The sequence below is a fragment of the Triticum aestivum genome, chromosome 4B (genome assembly GCF_018294505.1).
Source record: "Triticum aestivum cultivar Chinese Spring chromosome 4B, IWGSC CS RefSeq v2.1, whole genome shotgun sequence".
Taxonomy (NCBI): Eukaryota; Viridiplantae; Streptophyta; class Magnoliopsida; order Poales; family Poaceae; genus Triticum; species Triticum aestivum.
The window spans coordinates 543,151,269-543,167,995 of NC_057804.1; the positions used below are offsets into that span (position 1 = coordinate 543,151,269).

The window sequence follows — 16,727 nt, forward strand, 5'->3', positions numbered from 1 at the left end:
AAGTACCGAAGGTACGGCACCTCCGCGTTCAGCACACGTTCAACTCGATGACGTCCCTCGTGCTCTTGATCAGTTGAGGACGAGGGTAAGTTATGTCAGCATGACAGCATGGTGATGGTGATGATGATGCCACCGGCGCAGGGCTTCGCCTAAGCACTACGATGGTATGATCGACGTGTGTAACTGTGGAGGGGGGCACTACACACGGTTAAGAGAAACTTGTGTGTTCTAGGGTGCCCCCCTACCCCCGTATATAAAGGAGGGAGGGGGAGGCCGACCGGCCCTATGGCGCGCCCCAAGAGGAGGAGTCCTACTAGGACTTCCTAGTCCAAGTAGGATTCCCCTCCAAGGAAGAGAGGGGGAAGGAAGGAGAGGAAGAGGGAGTGGGAAAGGGGGGCGCCACCCCATTCCCCTAGTCCAATTCAGACCCAAGGTGGGGCGCAGCCAGCCCTCCTGCGGCCCTCCTCTCTCTCCACTAAGGCCCATGGTGGCCCATTAGTTCCCCCGGGGGGTCCGGTAACCCCTCTGACACTCCGTTTTTACCCAAAACCACTCGGAACACTTCCAGTGTCCGAATAACATGGTCCAATATATCAATATTTATGTCTCGGCCATTTCAAGACTCCTCGTCACATCCGTGATCTCATCTTGGACTCCCAACAAACTTTGGTCATCAAAAACACATAACTCATAATACATATCGTCATCGAACGTTAAGCGTGCGGACCCTACGGGTTTGAGAACTATGTAGACATGATCGAGACACATCTCTGATCAATAACCAATAGCGAAACCTAGATGCTCATATTGTCTCCTACATATTCTACGAAGATCTTTATCGGTCAAACTGCATAACAACATACGTTGTTCCCTTTGTCATCGGTATGTTACTTGCCCGAGATTTGATCGTCGGTATCATCATACCTAGTTCAATCTCGTTACTGGCAAGTCTCTTTACTCGTTCCGTAATACTTTATCCCGCAACTAACTCATTAGTCACATTGCTTGCAAGGCTTATAGTGATGAGCATTACCGGGAGGGCCCAGAGATACCTCTCCGAAACACGGAGTGACAAATTCTAATCTCGATCTATGCCAACCCAACAAACACCTTCGGAGACAATTGTAGAGCATCTTTTGTTGGAAATATGCCCTAAAGGCAATAATAAAAGTGTTATTATTATATTTCTTTGTTCATGATAATAGTCTTTTATTCATGCTATAACTGTATTATCCGGAAATCGTAATACACGTGTGAATACATAGACCACAATATGTCCCTAGTGAGCCTCTAGTTGACTAGCTCGTTGTGATCAACAGATAGTCATGGTTTCCTGGCTATGGACATTGGATGTCGTTGATAACGGGATCACATCATTAGGAGAATGATGTGATGGACAAGACCCAATCCTAAGCCTAGCACAAAGATTGTGTAGTTCGTATGCTAAAGCTTTTCTAATGTCAAGTATCTTTTCCTTAGACCATGAGATTGTGCAACTCCCGGATACCGTAGGAATGCTTTGGGTGTACCAAACGTCACAACGTAACTGGGTGGCTATAAAGGTGCATTACAGGTATCTCCGAAAGTGTCTGTTGGGTTGGCACGAATCGAGACTGGGATTTGTCACTCCGTGTAAACGGAGAGGTATCTCTGGGCCCACTCGATAGGACATCATCATAATGTGCACAATGTGACCAAGGGGTTGATCACGGGATGATGTGTTACGGAACGAGTAAAGAGACTTGCCGGTAACGAGATTGAACAAGGTATCGGTATGCCGACGATCGAATCTCGGGCAAGTAAAATACCGCTAGACAAAGGGAATTGTATACGGGATCGATTGAGTCCTTGACATCGTGGTTCATCCGATGAGATCATCGTGGAACATGTGGGAGCCAACATGGGTATCCAGATCCCGCTGTTGGTTATTGACCGGAGAACGTCTCGGTCATGTCTGCATGTCTCCCGAACCCGTAGGGTCTACACACTTAAGGTTCGATGACGCTAGGGTTATAAAGGAAGCTTGTATGTGGTTACCGAATGTTGTTCGGAGTCCCGGATGAGATCCCGAACGTCACGAGGAGTTCCGGAATGGTCCGGAGGTAAAGATTTATATATAGGAAGTCCTGTTTCGGCCATCGGGACAAGTTTCGGGGTCATCGGTATTGTACCGGGACCACCGGAAGGGTCCCGGGGGGCCACATGGGCTGTAGGGGGTGCGCCTTGGCCTACATGGGCCAAGGGCACCAGCCCCTAGAGGCCCATGCGCCAAGATATAGGAAAAAGGGGAGAGTCCTAAAGGAGGAAGGCACCTCCGAGGTGCCTTGGGGAGGATGGACTCCTCCCCCCCTCTTAGCCGCACCCCTTCCTTGGAGGAAGGGGCAAGGCTGCGCCTCCCCCCTCTCCCCTGCCCCTATATATAGTGGAGGGGAGGGAGGGCATCCATACCTGAGCCCTTGGCGCCTCCCTCCCTCCCGTGACACCTCCTCCTCTCCCGTAGGTGCTTGGCAAAGCCCTGCAGGATTGCCACGCTCCTCCATCACCACCACGCCGTTGTGCTACTGCTGGATGGAGTCTTCCTCAACCTCTCCCTCTCTCCTTGCTGGATCAAGGCGTGGGAGACATCGTCGAGCTGTACGTGTGTTGAACGCGGAGGTGCCGTTCGTTCGGCACTAGGATCATCGGTGATCTGAATCACGACGAGTACGACTCCATCAACCCCGTTCACTTGAACGCTTCCGCTTAGCGATCTACAAGGGTATGTAGATGCACTCTCTTTCTACTCGTAGCTGGTTTCTCCATAGATAGATCTTGGTGACGCGTAGGAAAATTTTGAATTTCTGCTACGTTCCCCAACATCTTTATGATCACCCAATTACATTGTGATGTTTGATAGCACACAAGGTGTTCCTCCGGTATTCGGGAGTTGCATAATCTCATAGTCTGAGGAACATATATAAGTCATGAAGAAAGCAGTAGCAATGAAACTATAATGATTATAATGCTAAGATAACGGATTGGTCATGTCCATCACATCATTCTCCTAATGATGTGATCCCGTTCATCAAATGACAACACATGTCTATGGTTAGGAAACATAACCATCTTTTATCAACGAGCTAGTCAAGTAGAGGCATACTAGGGACAATATGTTTTGTCTATGTATTCACACATGTACTAGGTTTTCGGTTAATACAATTCTAGCATGAATAATAAACATTTATCATGAAATAAGGAAATAAATAATAACTTTATAATTGCCTCTAGGGCATATTTCCTTCATAATCCTACTTTGTTCTCATCGGAGTGCGGGCCATAAACCCCGGTAATCCACCACCCCGGGGCCCCAAACTGTTTCACTAGTGACGTGATAGTGTTCTCACTGATATGAGAGTTTGAAAAGTTACCAACATTGCATCCTAAAGGAGATTATGTTGAAACTGGGCTTCCAAGAGAGTTGGGCCAACTTTATTATGCAATGTGTTTCCACTATAGAATATCAGTTAGGTTCAATATGGAAGAAACTACGAGCTTTAAGCCCTCCAGAGGATTACAAGGAGACCCGTTATCTCCTTATTTATTATTGGTATGTACCGAGGGCCTGACCGCTCTCTTGTCACATTCGGAGGATAGGAAAATTGAATTTGTGAAGGTATGTAGGGAGGCTCCATCTATGACGAATCTTCTACTTGCGGATGACTCATTGATCCCGATGAAAGCTAACATACACAATGCCGGGGCTTTGAAAGTCATTCTGGATTCATATTGTATCGCCTTTGGCAAAATGCTAAGTGTTGATAAATCAAGCATATTCTTCAGCCCTAACACGAGAGTGAATATTAGGGAGCAACTTTCTACCACTCTCAATATTATGACTGAAGCTTTGAATGATAAATATTTGGGCCTACCAGCTAATGTGGGTATGGACAAGTCTGACTGTTTCCAATACTTGATTGAATATATCATCATGAAGGTAAGTGGATGGAAAGAAAAACCTCTATTCACAGGAGGGAAGGAGATCCTCCTAAAATTTGTTGTACAAGCGATCCCCACCTATGTGATGTCCATCTTTAAAATTCATAAAAAACTTGCAAGGGAATCACTGATGCGATGTCTCATTTTTGGTGGGGAGACGAGGACAATCAGAAGCGAATGCATTGGATGGCTTGGTGGAAAATGCGTGTACCCAAAAACCAAGGGGGGGTGGGATTCCGGGATATTCATTGTTTCAACCTGTCAATGTTGGAAAAACAAGCTTGGCGTATTCTTGAGAATCCAGAGTCCTTATGTGCTACCGTGTTGAGAGCTAAGTATTTTCCTGACAATGATTTGTTGAATCCGAAGTTAAAGAAGGGATCCTCTTTTACTTGGCAAAGTATAATGACGGGGTTAATTGTCTATATCATGGTTAGATATGGCGTGTTGGAAATGGTCACAATATTGATATTTAGGAAGATGCTTAGATCCCAAATAGTGCAAATAGAAAAATAATCACACCTAGAGGGAGTAATTTGATCTCAAGGGTATATGATTTAATTGACCCTGTTATTAATATCTGGGACGAAAATCTAGTTACACAAACGTTGTGGCCAGTTGATGCACAGTGGTTCCTTGCAATTCCGCTTTGCCAACATGATATGTTAGATTTTGTTGGTTGGAGCTATTCAAAAAATGGAGTGTTTTCGGTTCGACCAACCTATGATGTGGAATGGGAACACCAACACCGGAAAAAACTTAGAAGAACTGATGATATGGGATGTTTAACTATTAATCCTATTGGAGTGAGATTTGGAAGTTATCTTGTCCAGCGAAGGTAAAAAAATTCATATGACGCACGTTGCACGACACTCTTCCATGTAGAGTTACTTTGGTGAATAGGCACATACCCCCCCCCCCCCAATTCTCCTTCTTGTCCCTTGGGACCAGTGGATACAAAGCATATGTTATTCCAATGTCAGAAAGCAAACGAGGTGTGGAGAGTGCTGGGACTAGATCAGGTCATTAAAAGAGCTTGGGAAGTTTATTATGCTGGTGAGGCGGTCCTCAAATTTTTACTCTCTATACCTGAAAATGAGCTGACTATCTTGGGTAGTCAGAATGTTCATGAGATGATTGCAAATACAGCTTGGTATTTATGGTGGGAGAGGTGAAATTTGGTCCATAAAGAGAAAACCCAAGATGTCAACTAGATTTCTATGGGGATCCATGCTATTACGTTAAACTATGTTATGGCCATATCACCGAAGACTACTATGAAAAGAGGTGGATGGATACAACGTCCTAGGGGTGCATAAAACTTAATGTGGATGCCTCTTTTGATCATGACCTACTTTGTGGCACGACCGACACTGTTTTGAGGGATGATAAAGAAAAATTCATTGCAGGGGGGAATTGGAGAATTGATTGGTGCAGGGATGTCCTTACGGTGAAAATGTTTGACTATTGTTACTTTTTGGCTTGTGAATTTCCCATTACTAGATTCGAGCACTGTAATAGAAAAGCAAATAAGGTTGTCCATTAACTTGCTAAGTTAGCTAAATTTTCTTCAACTTTTGACTGGTTTGAGAAGTCTTTGAGTGAAATTGCACCCCTCTTCATAAAGGATGTAATTGTTATTGAAAATGAATAAAGATCTGTGTTTTTTTTAAGTTGCATCCCAATCCAACCAGATGCCTCCTCCTGCTTATCGTCAATGAAGCCAGCCAAAGCTGGATCTTTAAAGAAAAAACATAATAATACACAAAATAAGTGTATCCATCGAAACAAGAACACTGCACAATGTATGACTATGTATAAAGGGAAGCCAAAAACAAAACTGGTACAATATTATTCGGCACCCAGCCAAAAAAACTTGGTTACAAGAACAAATACAACAAAAAATTACGGGACTGCTAATTTTCATCCGGATGAAAATAATTCGCTTTCATCCGTTTTCTTGTCCGTTCGATCCCTCCGTTGAGACTCGTGCAGTTTTTTTGTCCCAGTGCGCGGGTTGTTTTTGGTTGTTATCGGGCCCGCACATTGTTTCGGGAGACCCGTTAATATCGCGGATGCCTTTCACTGGATCGCTCCCCATTTCTAGCGGCGAGTGCTCGGAGGCAGAGAGGCATGGCGAGATTTTGGTTGGAGGCCTCACTCGCTGATCTCTCGAGGCGCTTTGGTGGTAGGCCCACGGTTCTCCCCCTCCTCCCCTGGTTGCTTATCTCCAAGCTCGCGCTCTGATTTGATTCACCTTTGTTCTTGTCAGGGAGAAAGGGAGAGGCGAAGTCGACGCCATGGCGATTTGGCTGCGGTTTCTTCTCGGGTCTTTGATTCGTGCCGCTCCTTCTTTTGTGGTGGTCCGCAAGCCCTGCGTCTCTCCCCGCCCCCTACATGAGGTTGTTGGTTTGCAAGCACCCCCTCTCCCCCTGTTCCATTTTCCCTTCGTTTTTCTGTGCGATTTGCTAGATCTGGTTGATTGTCTCGTTGTATTCTTCTACTTGCATTTTTCGTATGTGGTATTTTTTGTTGCACATGTAAATTTAGCGGTGGATCCCTCTTGTCTATTTTGATTTCTTCTTCCGAATGTAGATGTAGTTTCCTTGTGGCAGGCTTTGAATTAGCGGTGTTGATCCATTGGTAGCTGCTAGTGTGGTAGGTTGATGTTCGTCTGGTCTAGCCTGTTTTTGATGTAGATGTGTGGTTTTCTAGTGTAATTTCTGATGTAGATGTATGGTTGCTCCGCTTTTCCTCTGTTGTTTGATTCTGGACTGAATTTCTACAATTAAGTAATAGTTATTTGATCTGTACTATTGCAGTGTAATTTTGAGTGGATTTCACTGTAATTAAGTAACAGTTGTTTGGCTACTATAGACAGCAATAGTGAATGGCCAGTGTAAATGTAATATTAGGTTTAATTTTACAGTGATATTTCTACTGTAGTTTCAGTCTATAGTAGTCTATCTTACACTGGTTTTTCACTGTAAATGGCAAGCGTAAATGTACTTTTTAGGTTTTATTCTGGACTGAATTTCTTCAATTAAGCAACAGTTGTTTGGTCTGTACTATAGTGATATCTCTATTTAAATTTCACTGATATCTATGTGTAACTTACACTGTACATGGTGGTACATTTAACTGAATTGTGTGCTTCCATTGTTTTATACTTTTGTTTACATGGTGGTACGTTAACTGAACTTTTCAGTACATAGAGAAAGTAATTTAATGATGATAGATGTAGACATGCAAATGTTGACTCTTCTAGTCGGTTGAGTCTCGTGATGTGTACGTGTTGGTCTGAAATAATTCTGTTTTAGTTTCAGTGTTTTGGACTGTAATTTCTAGTGTAATTTTGAGTGGATTTTCAGTATAGTTTCATTTGTAGTCCAGTTTTTGGTTCAAATTTACAGTGATATTTTGTACTGTTGGTTCAGGTATATAGTCTTTTCTCTCACAGTAATTTGTTTCTTGTAACTTGCAATCTGTGTTAAACTGAGGGCTTAACCCCACCATTAATTTACACTATAAATTAGTGTAGCTAACCTGTAATTTTTGTACTTACAGTCTTTCCGGTCTAACTTGCAGTGTAATTACGTTGTACTTTCAGTGTAATTATCTGTTTATTATGTGTAATTAACCTGAATTTTTGTACTTACAGTCTATGCACTGAAACTTTCCAGTCTAATTTGCAATGTAAATACACTGTAATTTTCAGTGTAATTAACCTATTTTTTTGTAGTTATAGTATGTGTACTAAAATTTTTCAGTCTAAATTGCATTGTAATTACACTATAAATTCAGTGTAATTTGCAATGTAATTACACTCAGTGTTTAACCTGTGTATTAAGTGTAATTATCCTGAATTTTGTTCTTGCAGTCTATGTACTATATTTTTCCAAGCTAAATTGCAGTGTAATTCTACTGTAAATTTTTTATCACATTTATGTCATATAAGCCTTGTGAGCAGGGACCCCTTGTTATTCCTCCTGATGGCATTGTAAATTGTTCAGAGAAGCCACATAGACGAGTTTCCTTTTCAGCACATTGTACATCAGTGTTGAGTTTTCATCAAAAATGGGAGGAGGCTTGGTTGAGTGTACCATGTGATCATTTTTCCTTCATTTGTCTATGATATACTTGTCAGGTATCCTCTCTACGTTCAGTTGGATCATCACTCTGAGTATGTGTCAGGATAGGATTCCATCCTTGTGAAATGTGCAGCAGATGCATCATGCATGAGTACTTCTCTTGCATCAAATCTATCTCATGTAGGTTCTTTCGTTTTTAACCATGTAGTTTTTTTTCTTTTTCAAGCTCAAACACATGCAACCTCGTTGTATCTTCCATTTTCTTTCAGAACTTCCTGAAGATGCGAATGTTGTAGAGCTCATACACTTGTCGTTCTATACTGTATTTGGACCAGAACTTCTTGGGCGCATCCTTTTTGTTTCTAGACAAGTGATCACATTCTTGCTTTCTCTCATGAATGACTTCTATTATCCTGTCATACTCTCTTAGGAAGCTTGTTGCACTGAATTTAGCCCCCACTCCCCTTTTGAACAGTGCATTTGTCATACTCTCTTCGAGGTACAGCGACTGCCCTTTGATGCTATATTCTATTGCATCTGATTCGATTGCAGGCATCTGCACTCAATGTTTTCAGAAAGTATAGGTAATGAAGTGTTGTAGAATAAACAAGAGTATTTCTGATGTCCCCATTTGTCCTTTTTTTGCATGTATGCATGTTTATGCATATGTAGGGTGCAACAAGTAGGTAAGAAATGCAGTAAAGCATGTTGCAAGTCATTGACAAGGTTTTTTGTACAATTTTTTCTTTGAAGCCAGAGTTATTTGTGTCAATTCCAGTAGTCTCTTCATACACAAGTTTCTGATTTCTTCTATTTATGTGCAAATCAGAGCTTGTAATTTACAAGGTAGGGTGCAGAGTGTCAGTGCTTAACCTGATTGTCCTCAGTCTTTTTTTCTGATAATTTTACTTTCACTGTTAATTTTCATGGCATATTAGATTAAGTGTGAACTAGTATCAGATCATAGTAATTTGAACTACAACTTTGGACAGTACAATTGTTTCTAAAATACAGTCATATGTTCACAGCTTTATACTGAAATCTAATCTGCCATGTCTAAAATACAGTCATAGATTCACAGATACAAATGTCCAAACATGATCAAAAGTATCTGAACAATGTACAGTTTCTCAGCACCAAACTTCTGAAATTACAGCAGTACTACTCTTTTTGTTTGAACAAGTTTTTCCTAAATGGAATTCATAGCTTCCTCATGCCCCCCCCCCCCCCCTCTCATCCCCAAACTTTTCTTGGCCCTGTGTTGTAGCTATAGCTGCGAATTTCTGAGCACTAATTTTGCAACTAGTTTTCAGAATCTAGTGTTCCAGAAGTGTTATTCCTGTGACCATAAACTAGTAATTCATATGTGTTCATAGTCTAGTTGTTCCTAGAGTTTCTCCTGCTCCATGCTATCTTTTCTGCCTGTGTTCTAATCTTTGTTCTGTTAAGTTGTGTTCTTCAGCATATGTTAATGATCCTCACAGGGAGCTTGTTTTTCTTTCAGATGTCATGAGGTAGGAGAGAGATCTTGGAGGAGTGAATGCATAAGAGGGGGGGTGTTTACCTGTGTTTTTTCTGCATCTCCAGCCAGATTTGTGTCCCAGATCATGGAGGAATTGCCCTCTCTGGTGTGGACCCATAAGTGGATTTACATTGTAATTCCTACTGGATTTACAGTGTTTTTCTTAGTGGATATCCAGTGTAATTCCAAGTGGATTTACACTGTAATTACTACTGGATTTACAGTGTTTTTCCTAGTGGGTTTCCACTGTAATTCTAAGTGGATTTACATTGTAATTCCTACTGGATTTACAATGTTTTTCTTAGTGGATTTACACTGAAATGCTTAGTGTAATTATTTAGTACAAATTATTTGGATTGGAAGTGTATTTTTAGCGGTATTTACAGTGTAATTTTAGTGGATTTTACAGTGTAATTTTAGTGGATTTTACATTGTAATTCTTAGTGCACATAAAGATTTTCTATAGTGCATTTTTCAGTGGATATTACACTGAAATTCTTTAGTTGAACTATTAGTGTAATTTTAGTTATTTTCCAGTGTGCATTTGTCATTTCATTTTGGTCCTTTCCTCCCTTTGCTAGCTTTAGCTTAGTGGACATAGGAATGCTTGGCTCTAACGTTGGGTGCTTTTCTCCTTTTTGCTGATTTCTGTTCGGGTTGGAAATGTTGGGTATGAACCCGTTAAGAGCGTTGCTGCTCTGTTTCAAAGCGGGACAAATAGGAACAAACAAAGGACAGGGGACAGGGGACAGTGGGACACTTGTCATTCTGTAACTGGCGGGAAAATATGGTTGAAAGCGAATTGGTTTTCATCCGGATGTAAAATAGACAGTCCCAAAAATTAAGACAAACTGGAGTGCTACGGTCGCTGTTAAAAACTCGACGCGATATTAGTTTTGAAAAAATAAATCAACCAAGCATTAAGTAACTAGCCGTAGTATAGTAGTACGTCACTCGTTCCTTCTACAATCAAGGGAGAGAGTACCGAGAGGAAGAAGAAGAGTAATTCAAAGTGCAATTAATCAATTTGATGGAGACGCTCCTGGATGGAGGCCTACGTGCGTCGCCGGAGAGGTGGGCGGGGCGACAGCTCGTAGTTACGTACGTACGCGGTGTAGTAGTGACGCGCTCACGCGGACTGCTTCTAGTCGCTGCGGAGCTTGTGCTTGCCGGACGCCTTCTTGTGGGGCTTCTCGGCGTTACCGTCCGCCTTGCCGCCGGCGGCCTCCGGCTGTGCGTCCTTGTGCCCCTGCGAGACGGTGCTTGACACCTGCTGCTGCTTGTTGCCAGCCGCCAAGCCATCCAGGTCCTCGGGGTCGACGGAGCTGATCCGTATGACCGAGGGGCCGTCGGAGGACATGGGGTTATTGAACTCGTTGCATAACTTCCTGACCTCGCCGTCCTTGCCGGTGATGGCCTTGAGCACGGTGAGCTTCTCCATGGCCTTGCCGAATGCCGACGCGAAGTCCTCTTTGGGCTTGTTGAGCATGTCCTTGAGCAGGGGCCCCGTCTTCTCGTCGATGGCGAGGAGGCGGTCGAGGGTGAGCGGCATCTTCTCGGCGATGGCGTTGGCGAAGAAGGAGTTGTCAACGACGTTGGGGTTGGACTGGTCCATGTTGACGAAGCCCGTGTCCCGGTTGGGCCCGTCGCAGAGCTTGCTGATGCTGGCGTGATAGCCCGCCTCCATGGGCGAGGCGTCGGGCTCGATGAAGATGCACCTGACCTTGCCGATGCTGTGGCCGCCGGCGAGCAGCAGCACCATCTCCTCGGCGGTGAAGCCGGCCTTCACGAAGTCGGCCGTGACCTGGGGCACGGGGATGTCCGGGCCGGGCAGGTTGTCGTCGGACTCCTCGCGGTTGGAGACGAGCGAGTCGCGGCGGCCCGTGGGAACCGCGTAGTCCGGGCCGCCGGCGAGTTTCACGGAGTCGCGGGTGGCGAGGGAGATGATGTCGGCGCAGGACACCGTGTTGGGGCACTTGGCCTCCAGCTCCTTCTTGGCCTCGTCGATGATGTCGTAGCCGCGGACCGAGATGTTGGGCCCGGCCTCCTTCTCGGAGCTTTGGTTGGACAGCGGGTCGATGAGGATGGACGCGTCGCACCCCTAACATAACATAACATCCATGCATGCATGCATGCATGCAGAGGCAGCAGCAGATCAACCCACATTTTCTCTCCATCGAGGACGGATTCTAATTAAATTTCTACGTACTAATCAAGAACCAAACGAGGGGGGCGTACGTACATTGGCGAAGCAGTCGTGGAAGAGGAGGCGGAGGAGGCCGGCGGCGGTGCCGGGGTCGTCCTTCATTTTCTTCTCGATGACGCCGGCGACGATCTTCTCGGCGTCCGGGCAGGACTCCTTGTAGAAGTCGGGGGCGAGGTCGGCGGCGGCCAGCGGCGCGGCGGCCGCGAGGAGGCCGAGGACGAGGACCAGGCGACAGGCGTCCATGGCTGGATCCAATGCAAGCAAGGTGCGCGAGTGTGCAGCAAGGCCTTGCGGTGCTGGGGGCACGCCCGGCTCGCGCTTAATACCCTGGCGGTCAACGAGGAGCCCCCGCGCGCCGCGGCCAGCGCGCGCATCAGTGGGTGGCTGTCAGCACTTTCGACTTCCTTGTCTGTGTAATAATAGCAAGAGGCCGTGCCTTCCCTCCGTTTGGTCCTCTCTTCTCCATCACCATCGGCATGCCGCATGCATATGCACGTACTACCAGCTACAGATAAACACGTATGGGTTTTGAAAATTCTACAGGTGTTTCTTGACCCACTTTTGGAGGAAGCATCCTAACCATGATGTGCTGTTGCACAGGGGTTGGACTGGAGCATCATAAATAAAATCTTGAAAAAGTAGTACCCCGGATGCAATTATTTTTCCGAACAAAGGAGGAATTTTATTGGCACAAAATAAAGCAGCAAGGGAATACACGAGAAAGGACTTTATCGCGGAACCGGTTTTTTAAATACGTCATAAACATTTTTGAAATGTTGTTGAACATTTTTTAATACACTATGAACATTTCCTAAATACAGGTTAAACATTTTTATAATACACCATGATTTTTTTCAAATGGATGAGCATTTAAAAAATACATGGATATTTTTTAGTTTCTTTATGTGTGAACATTTTTTACAACACATGCATATTTTAACACTTTAATTGATTATATATAAATTAATAAGATAAGTTGATTCTGTATAACTGGATTCAAAAGTTTCATCCATCTCTAAACTTATTAGTTAATTTCACAATAAAACCCAGAGAAATAGAAAAAGGTGAAATAAAAAAACAAAAATGCTTTAAATCATCATGGGGACCGCAGATCCACATCCGACGCCTTCTCTGCATGCCACGTGCCCATGTCCACCTCCACTAGTTTTTGCTATTGGCTCGTTCTTGCAATCTCTCTCATCGCAACAATGGGTCTGTTGCAGGATCTGGATCCTTAAGAGAAGTCGCCTTTGGTGGTCTTCCTGAGCTTCCATCGAGTAGCCGCCTCCCCGCACTGTTTCGACTGCGAGCTCCCATCGAGTTACCGTCTCCCCGCTGCTCCGACTCCCGCCATCGGCTAGCACGCCGACGAGCTTCCTTGGCGAGATGCAAGTTGTTGCAAGGCATGCAAGTCACTGGCGCTCCTCCCGAGCTCATGTCGAGTTGTTGCCACCCCGCGTTGCTCCGCCCACCCTGAGTTCCTGTCGAGTCACCACCTCCCCATGCTGCTCCGAGTGCCCCGAGTTTCTGTCGAGTCTCCGCCTCCCCACGCTGCTTGTCGCCACTGGCTCTCGCCGTTGACTAGCGCGCCAATGAGCTTCTCTGTTGCAAGGTGTGTAAGCCGTTGGCACTTTCGGGTCGGCAAGCACGCCGACAAAAGCTTCTCTGGCGAGTTTCTCCATTGAGCTGCACACAACTGTCACTAGAATGCTCTCTGTTACATGTCCGATGCTGCAAAAGGTTTTTTGTAACATTAGCTTGTAACATGAGTTTTGTTGCAAAAATTACTGTTGTAAATGATCAAGAAAAATAAACACTTCGAGATGATTGCAACAATGATCCTGTTGCAGAGGGCCTTCTGGAACACCACTTCTGTTACAAAAGGGTGGCTGCTTACGTGAGTAGATCCAACAGCCATTAGCAGGCAGCAGATCTTTTCTCATTATCCGCCCGCCGCCCAATAAAAAAAGGAAAGAAAGAATTAAACAAGAAAATAAACTGCCGTACTTGTGCCGGCCCATGAGTGCGCGCGTTAGCAGCCCGAGTGTACCGCTCGCAGCGGGCGCCACATAGCAGCTCCCCTCTACGAGACTACGACCCCCTAAAGAAGGCCTCTAGAAATCAAGCCGACGCCATCGTTCTGCCTCTGCAATCCGCCACAGAGAACACCGGAACCCTCAGGAAGCTTCGAGAAGCCGCCCGCGCGGAGCCCCCATGGAGAAGGAGAAGCAGAAGCAGGGGGCCGACGGCGCCCTCCTCCTCGCGCTGCGCTGCTCCAGGGCGTCTCTCGTCCTCTCCTCTCTCCGCCAGCCACCCCCCTCGACGGCGACGACCCGCCGGACCTCATCCTCAGCGGTAACCCGGAACCCCACGCCTCCTCCGCTTCCCCGTAGCATGTGCGATGCTTAGCTCCGACGCGTCTGTCTTACCGTCGCGCTTTCTCTCGTCCCAGGAGTTCGAGCTGCGGAACGCGCGCCTCCTCGACGCCGAGCTCGCGGCGGCGCGGCGCGCGGCTGCCAGAAGCGCGCGGATATCCGCCGCTGAGATTCTCTTCGTCGTTGCTCTGGTCCCCCTCCTCATGCTCTTCGTTGCGCTTCTCGCGAGCGCTGCCGCGGAAGCGGTCGCTTGACCCGCGTCGACGACGTCATGAGATTCTGCGGCGACCGAACCCAAAGCCTCTGTGTTAATTCCCCCCTTCCGGGCTCCGTAAGTTGACTCTGTTGTTCTTCAGCTGAGAAAGGAAGCTACGATTGTGGTGCGGGCCTGTTTGGTGTTTTCGGTCTGCACGGTAGGTGTTCGATCAAATGCATGTTCCTTTGTAGATGTGTGCACAGAGTAAGGCTAAGGTTGTAGTGATAATTAGGAGATCGGAAGAAATCATAGTGTGACAAATGGTGCCCATTCATTGGGTTGCATTTATTTACTGTTTTCTGATCCAATTATGCTGAAGGAATGGTAGATGCAGGGATATGCCTTGCAGTGTTACTGCTTGTGTGCCATGATCCATAGATTGTGAAAAGGGCACTGGCGATGAAATCTCGCGATGGGTGTTATGTCAGGTTGCTAGTCTATGACTATTCTTTCAAGTGAAAAATAAATGCATTTGAGCTTAGTACATTGTGCATCGCATTGTAGGCAGCATCCTCATCAGGATCATGCATTGCTTTGTTTCTCCTCACTCCTTAGTATGGGCAAGGGTGGCGTTTGTCATGCATCCTCATTAGGATCATGCATTGAGCTTAGACTTTTCGCTTATTTTACTTTGAGAAGCTGATAGAAACATAGAGATGTAAAATTATAGATGAACTTGTGGTCGATGTGCACGATGCAAAAGCTCATTTGGCATTGTCTTTTAGTGAACTACTTGCCCCCTGCAAATTACTTGTTATTTAACTGTGTAAACTTATCAGATATTTAGCATTGTATCAAAATACAGACCCAATATTACATCTACTGTAAATATTTTTGTTGAAATTATTTTGATTTAGAGTTTTAAGTTGTTGGCAAAAGAAATGAAGGCATTGTAATACATGGCCCGCCATACAAAACTACAGGGTTCCATATCAATAATAAAGAAAAACATATTTCTATCTTCCACTTCTCATGCATTGCAACTTCATTTTTTACCAACAATTTTGACAAATTTTCAACAAGAATCAAATATGGACGTTGATGTTTTGTACATAAATCATGCATTCTGTCTTAGCATAATAGTGTCCCTCAATTTGTGCAATGTCATGCCTAGAGGTGATTCCACGGTTGATCCTATTTTTCCGCTTGCTCCTTTTTCTCTAGTTATTAAGTATTTATGTAGTTTAGCCATGTAAGCTAATGCAATTATCCGTGTATATTTACTTAGAATTACTAAAGCTTCCTCGCAAACGCTAAATTTGGCAGTGATGTGAATTATGATAATCTGGTATTCTCAACCAGCATTTGTCTACTTTCCGTATGACTAATCAACATTGTCCTGCTTTCGAGGCTATTTGCTTACAGTAGATCATAATACAAGTTCAACACGATGCAATGTAGCAACACTAAACCAAGCCTAAGGTGATGGCTGAATGTTTTCGAAATTAGTGTTTTCGTTGTCGATTGTGTAATGCCTTCAACCTACTAGTTTGTTTATTTATTGATCTAGTAGTTTTTATACAGCTCCACTATGCTATGCAACACTGGATGATAATTAAAATATAATATCATGAATTTCTTACTGCTGATGCAATTGCATCGACCAACCAAACCTTGCTTCTTATTACCGTACGCATATACATGTCGATTACTAATTCCGGGTTTTAGACACTTGTGCCACTGCATGTGCTAGCATCACTTACTGACGGTCGGAATTTTTTGTTGTTGCCACTCTAGCTCTTGTCCATTTTCCCTATACCACTCTTAAATTTCAAACCTTGCTTCTTATTACCGTACGCATATACATGTCGATTACTAATTCCGGGTTTTAGACACTTGTGCCACTGCATGTGCTAGCATCACTTACTGACGGTCGGAATTTTTTGTTGTTGCCACTCTAGCTCTTGTCCATTTTCCCTATACCACTCTTAAATTTGACATTTCACTGTTGCCACTCTAGCTTTTAACAATGCTTCACAGTCTGCCACTCTGTATAGTCAATGCTCCTTTTTGACCAAACGGAGTAGGGAAAAGACCATCTCGCACTCAGTTTTTTCTTTTTCTTTTGCCACTCCAGTTTTCGTCATTTTGATCTTGCCATTGGAGCAACTTCTGAATGAATTTATTAGTCCTAATTCAGTCTCCGATTTTGGCATGGCATATTCAGAAATATAACATCACACATAATTACATTATTTTTCCTTTTGTATGGTTGTGACTTAACTTGATGCTGTATTTTTTCTTAATATGCAGTATGCAATATGCATAGCCTGGTGAAAGAAATACCCTTATGAAACCGTGA

At 44.5% G+C, this 16,727-nt stretch overlaps 2 protein-coding genes and 1 long non-coding RNA gene across 3 annotated transcripts; 2 read left to right on the forward strand and 1 right to left on the reverse strand.

Moving 5' to 3' along the window:
- The first annotated feature begins 5,986 nt into the window (after positions 1-5,986).
- LOC123093171 (uncharacterized) lies at positions 5,987-9,967 on the forward strand. The gene is made up of 2 exons (XR_006445134.1): positions 5,987-6,163; positions 6,248-9,967. It is a non-coding gene; the product is annotated as an uncharacterized lncRNA (long non-coding RNA).
- A 492-nt stretch (positions 9,968-10,459) lies between these two features.
- Positions 10,460-12,100, reverse strand: LOC123095154 (peroxidase 44). The gene is made up of 2 exons (XM_044516968.1): positions 11,831-12,100; positions 10,460-11,689 (listed from the first exon to the last, which is right to left on the reverse strand). The coding sequence occupies exons 1-2, from the start codon at positions 12,035-12,037 to the stop codon at positions 10,733-10,735; spliced, it is 1,164 nt and encodes a 387-aa protein (XP_044372903.1). The 5' UTR covers positions 12,038-12,100; the 3' UTR covers positions 10,460-10,732.
- A 1,785-nt stretch (positions 12,101-13,885) lies between these two features.
- LOC123093176 (uncharacterized) lies at positions 13,886-15,271 on the forward strand. Its single transcript, XM_044515084.1, has 2 exons — positions 13,886-14,149; positions 14,247-15,271. Exons 1-2 carry the CDS (start codon positions 14,009-14,011, stop codon positions 14,421-14,423), a joined length of 318 nt encoding a protein of 105 aa, XP_044371019.1. The 5' UTR covers positions 13,886-14,008; the 3' UTR covers positions 14,424-15,271.
- The last annotated feature ends 1,456 nt before the right edge of the window (positions 15,272-16,727 follow it).

Excerpts from the sequence above, each read along its gene's own strand:
- LOC123095154 (XM_044516968.1), bottom strand. The coding sequence starts at position 12,037 with ATGGACGCCTGTCGCCTGGTCCTCGTCCTCGGCCTCCTCGCGGCCGCC. Across the intron at positions 11,690-11,830 it reads TCCACGACTGCTTCGCCAAT|GGGTGCGACGCGTCCATCCT; the intron begins GTACGTACGCCC and ends ATGTTATGTTAG.
- LOC123093176 (XM_044515084.1), top strand. The coding sequence starts at position 14,009 with ATGGAGAAGGAGAAGCAGAAGCAGGGGGCCGACGGCGCCCTCCTCCTC. Across the intron at positions 14,150-14,246 it reads GCCGGACCTCATCCTCAGCG|GAGTTCGAGCTGCGGAACGC; the intron begins GTAACCCGGAAC and ends CTCTCGTCCCAG.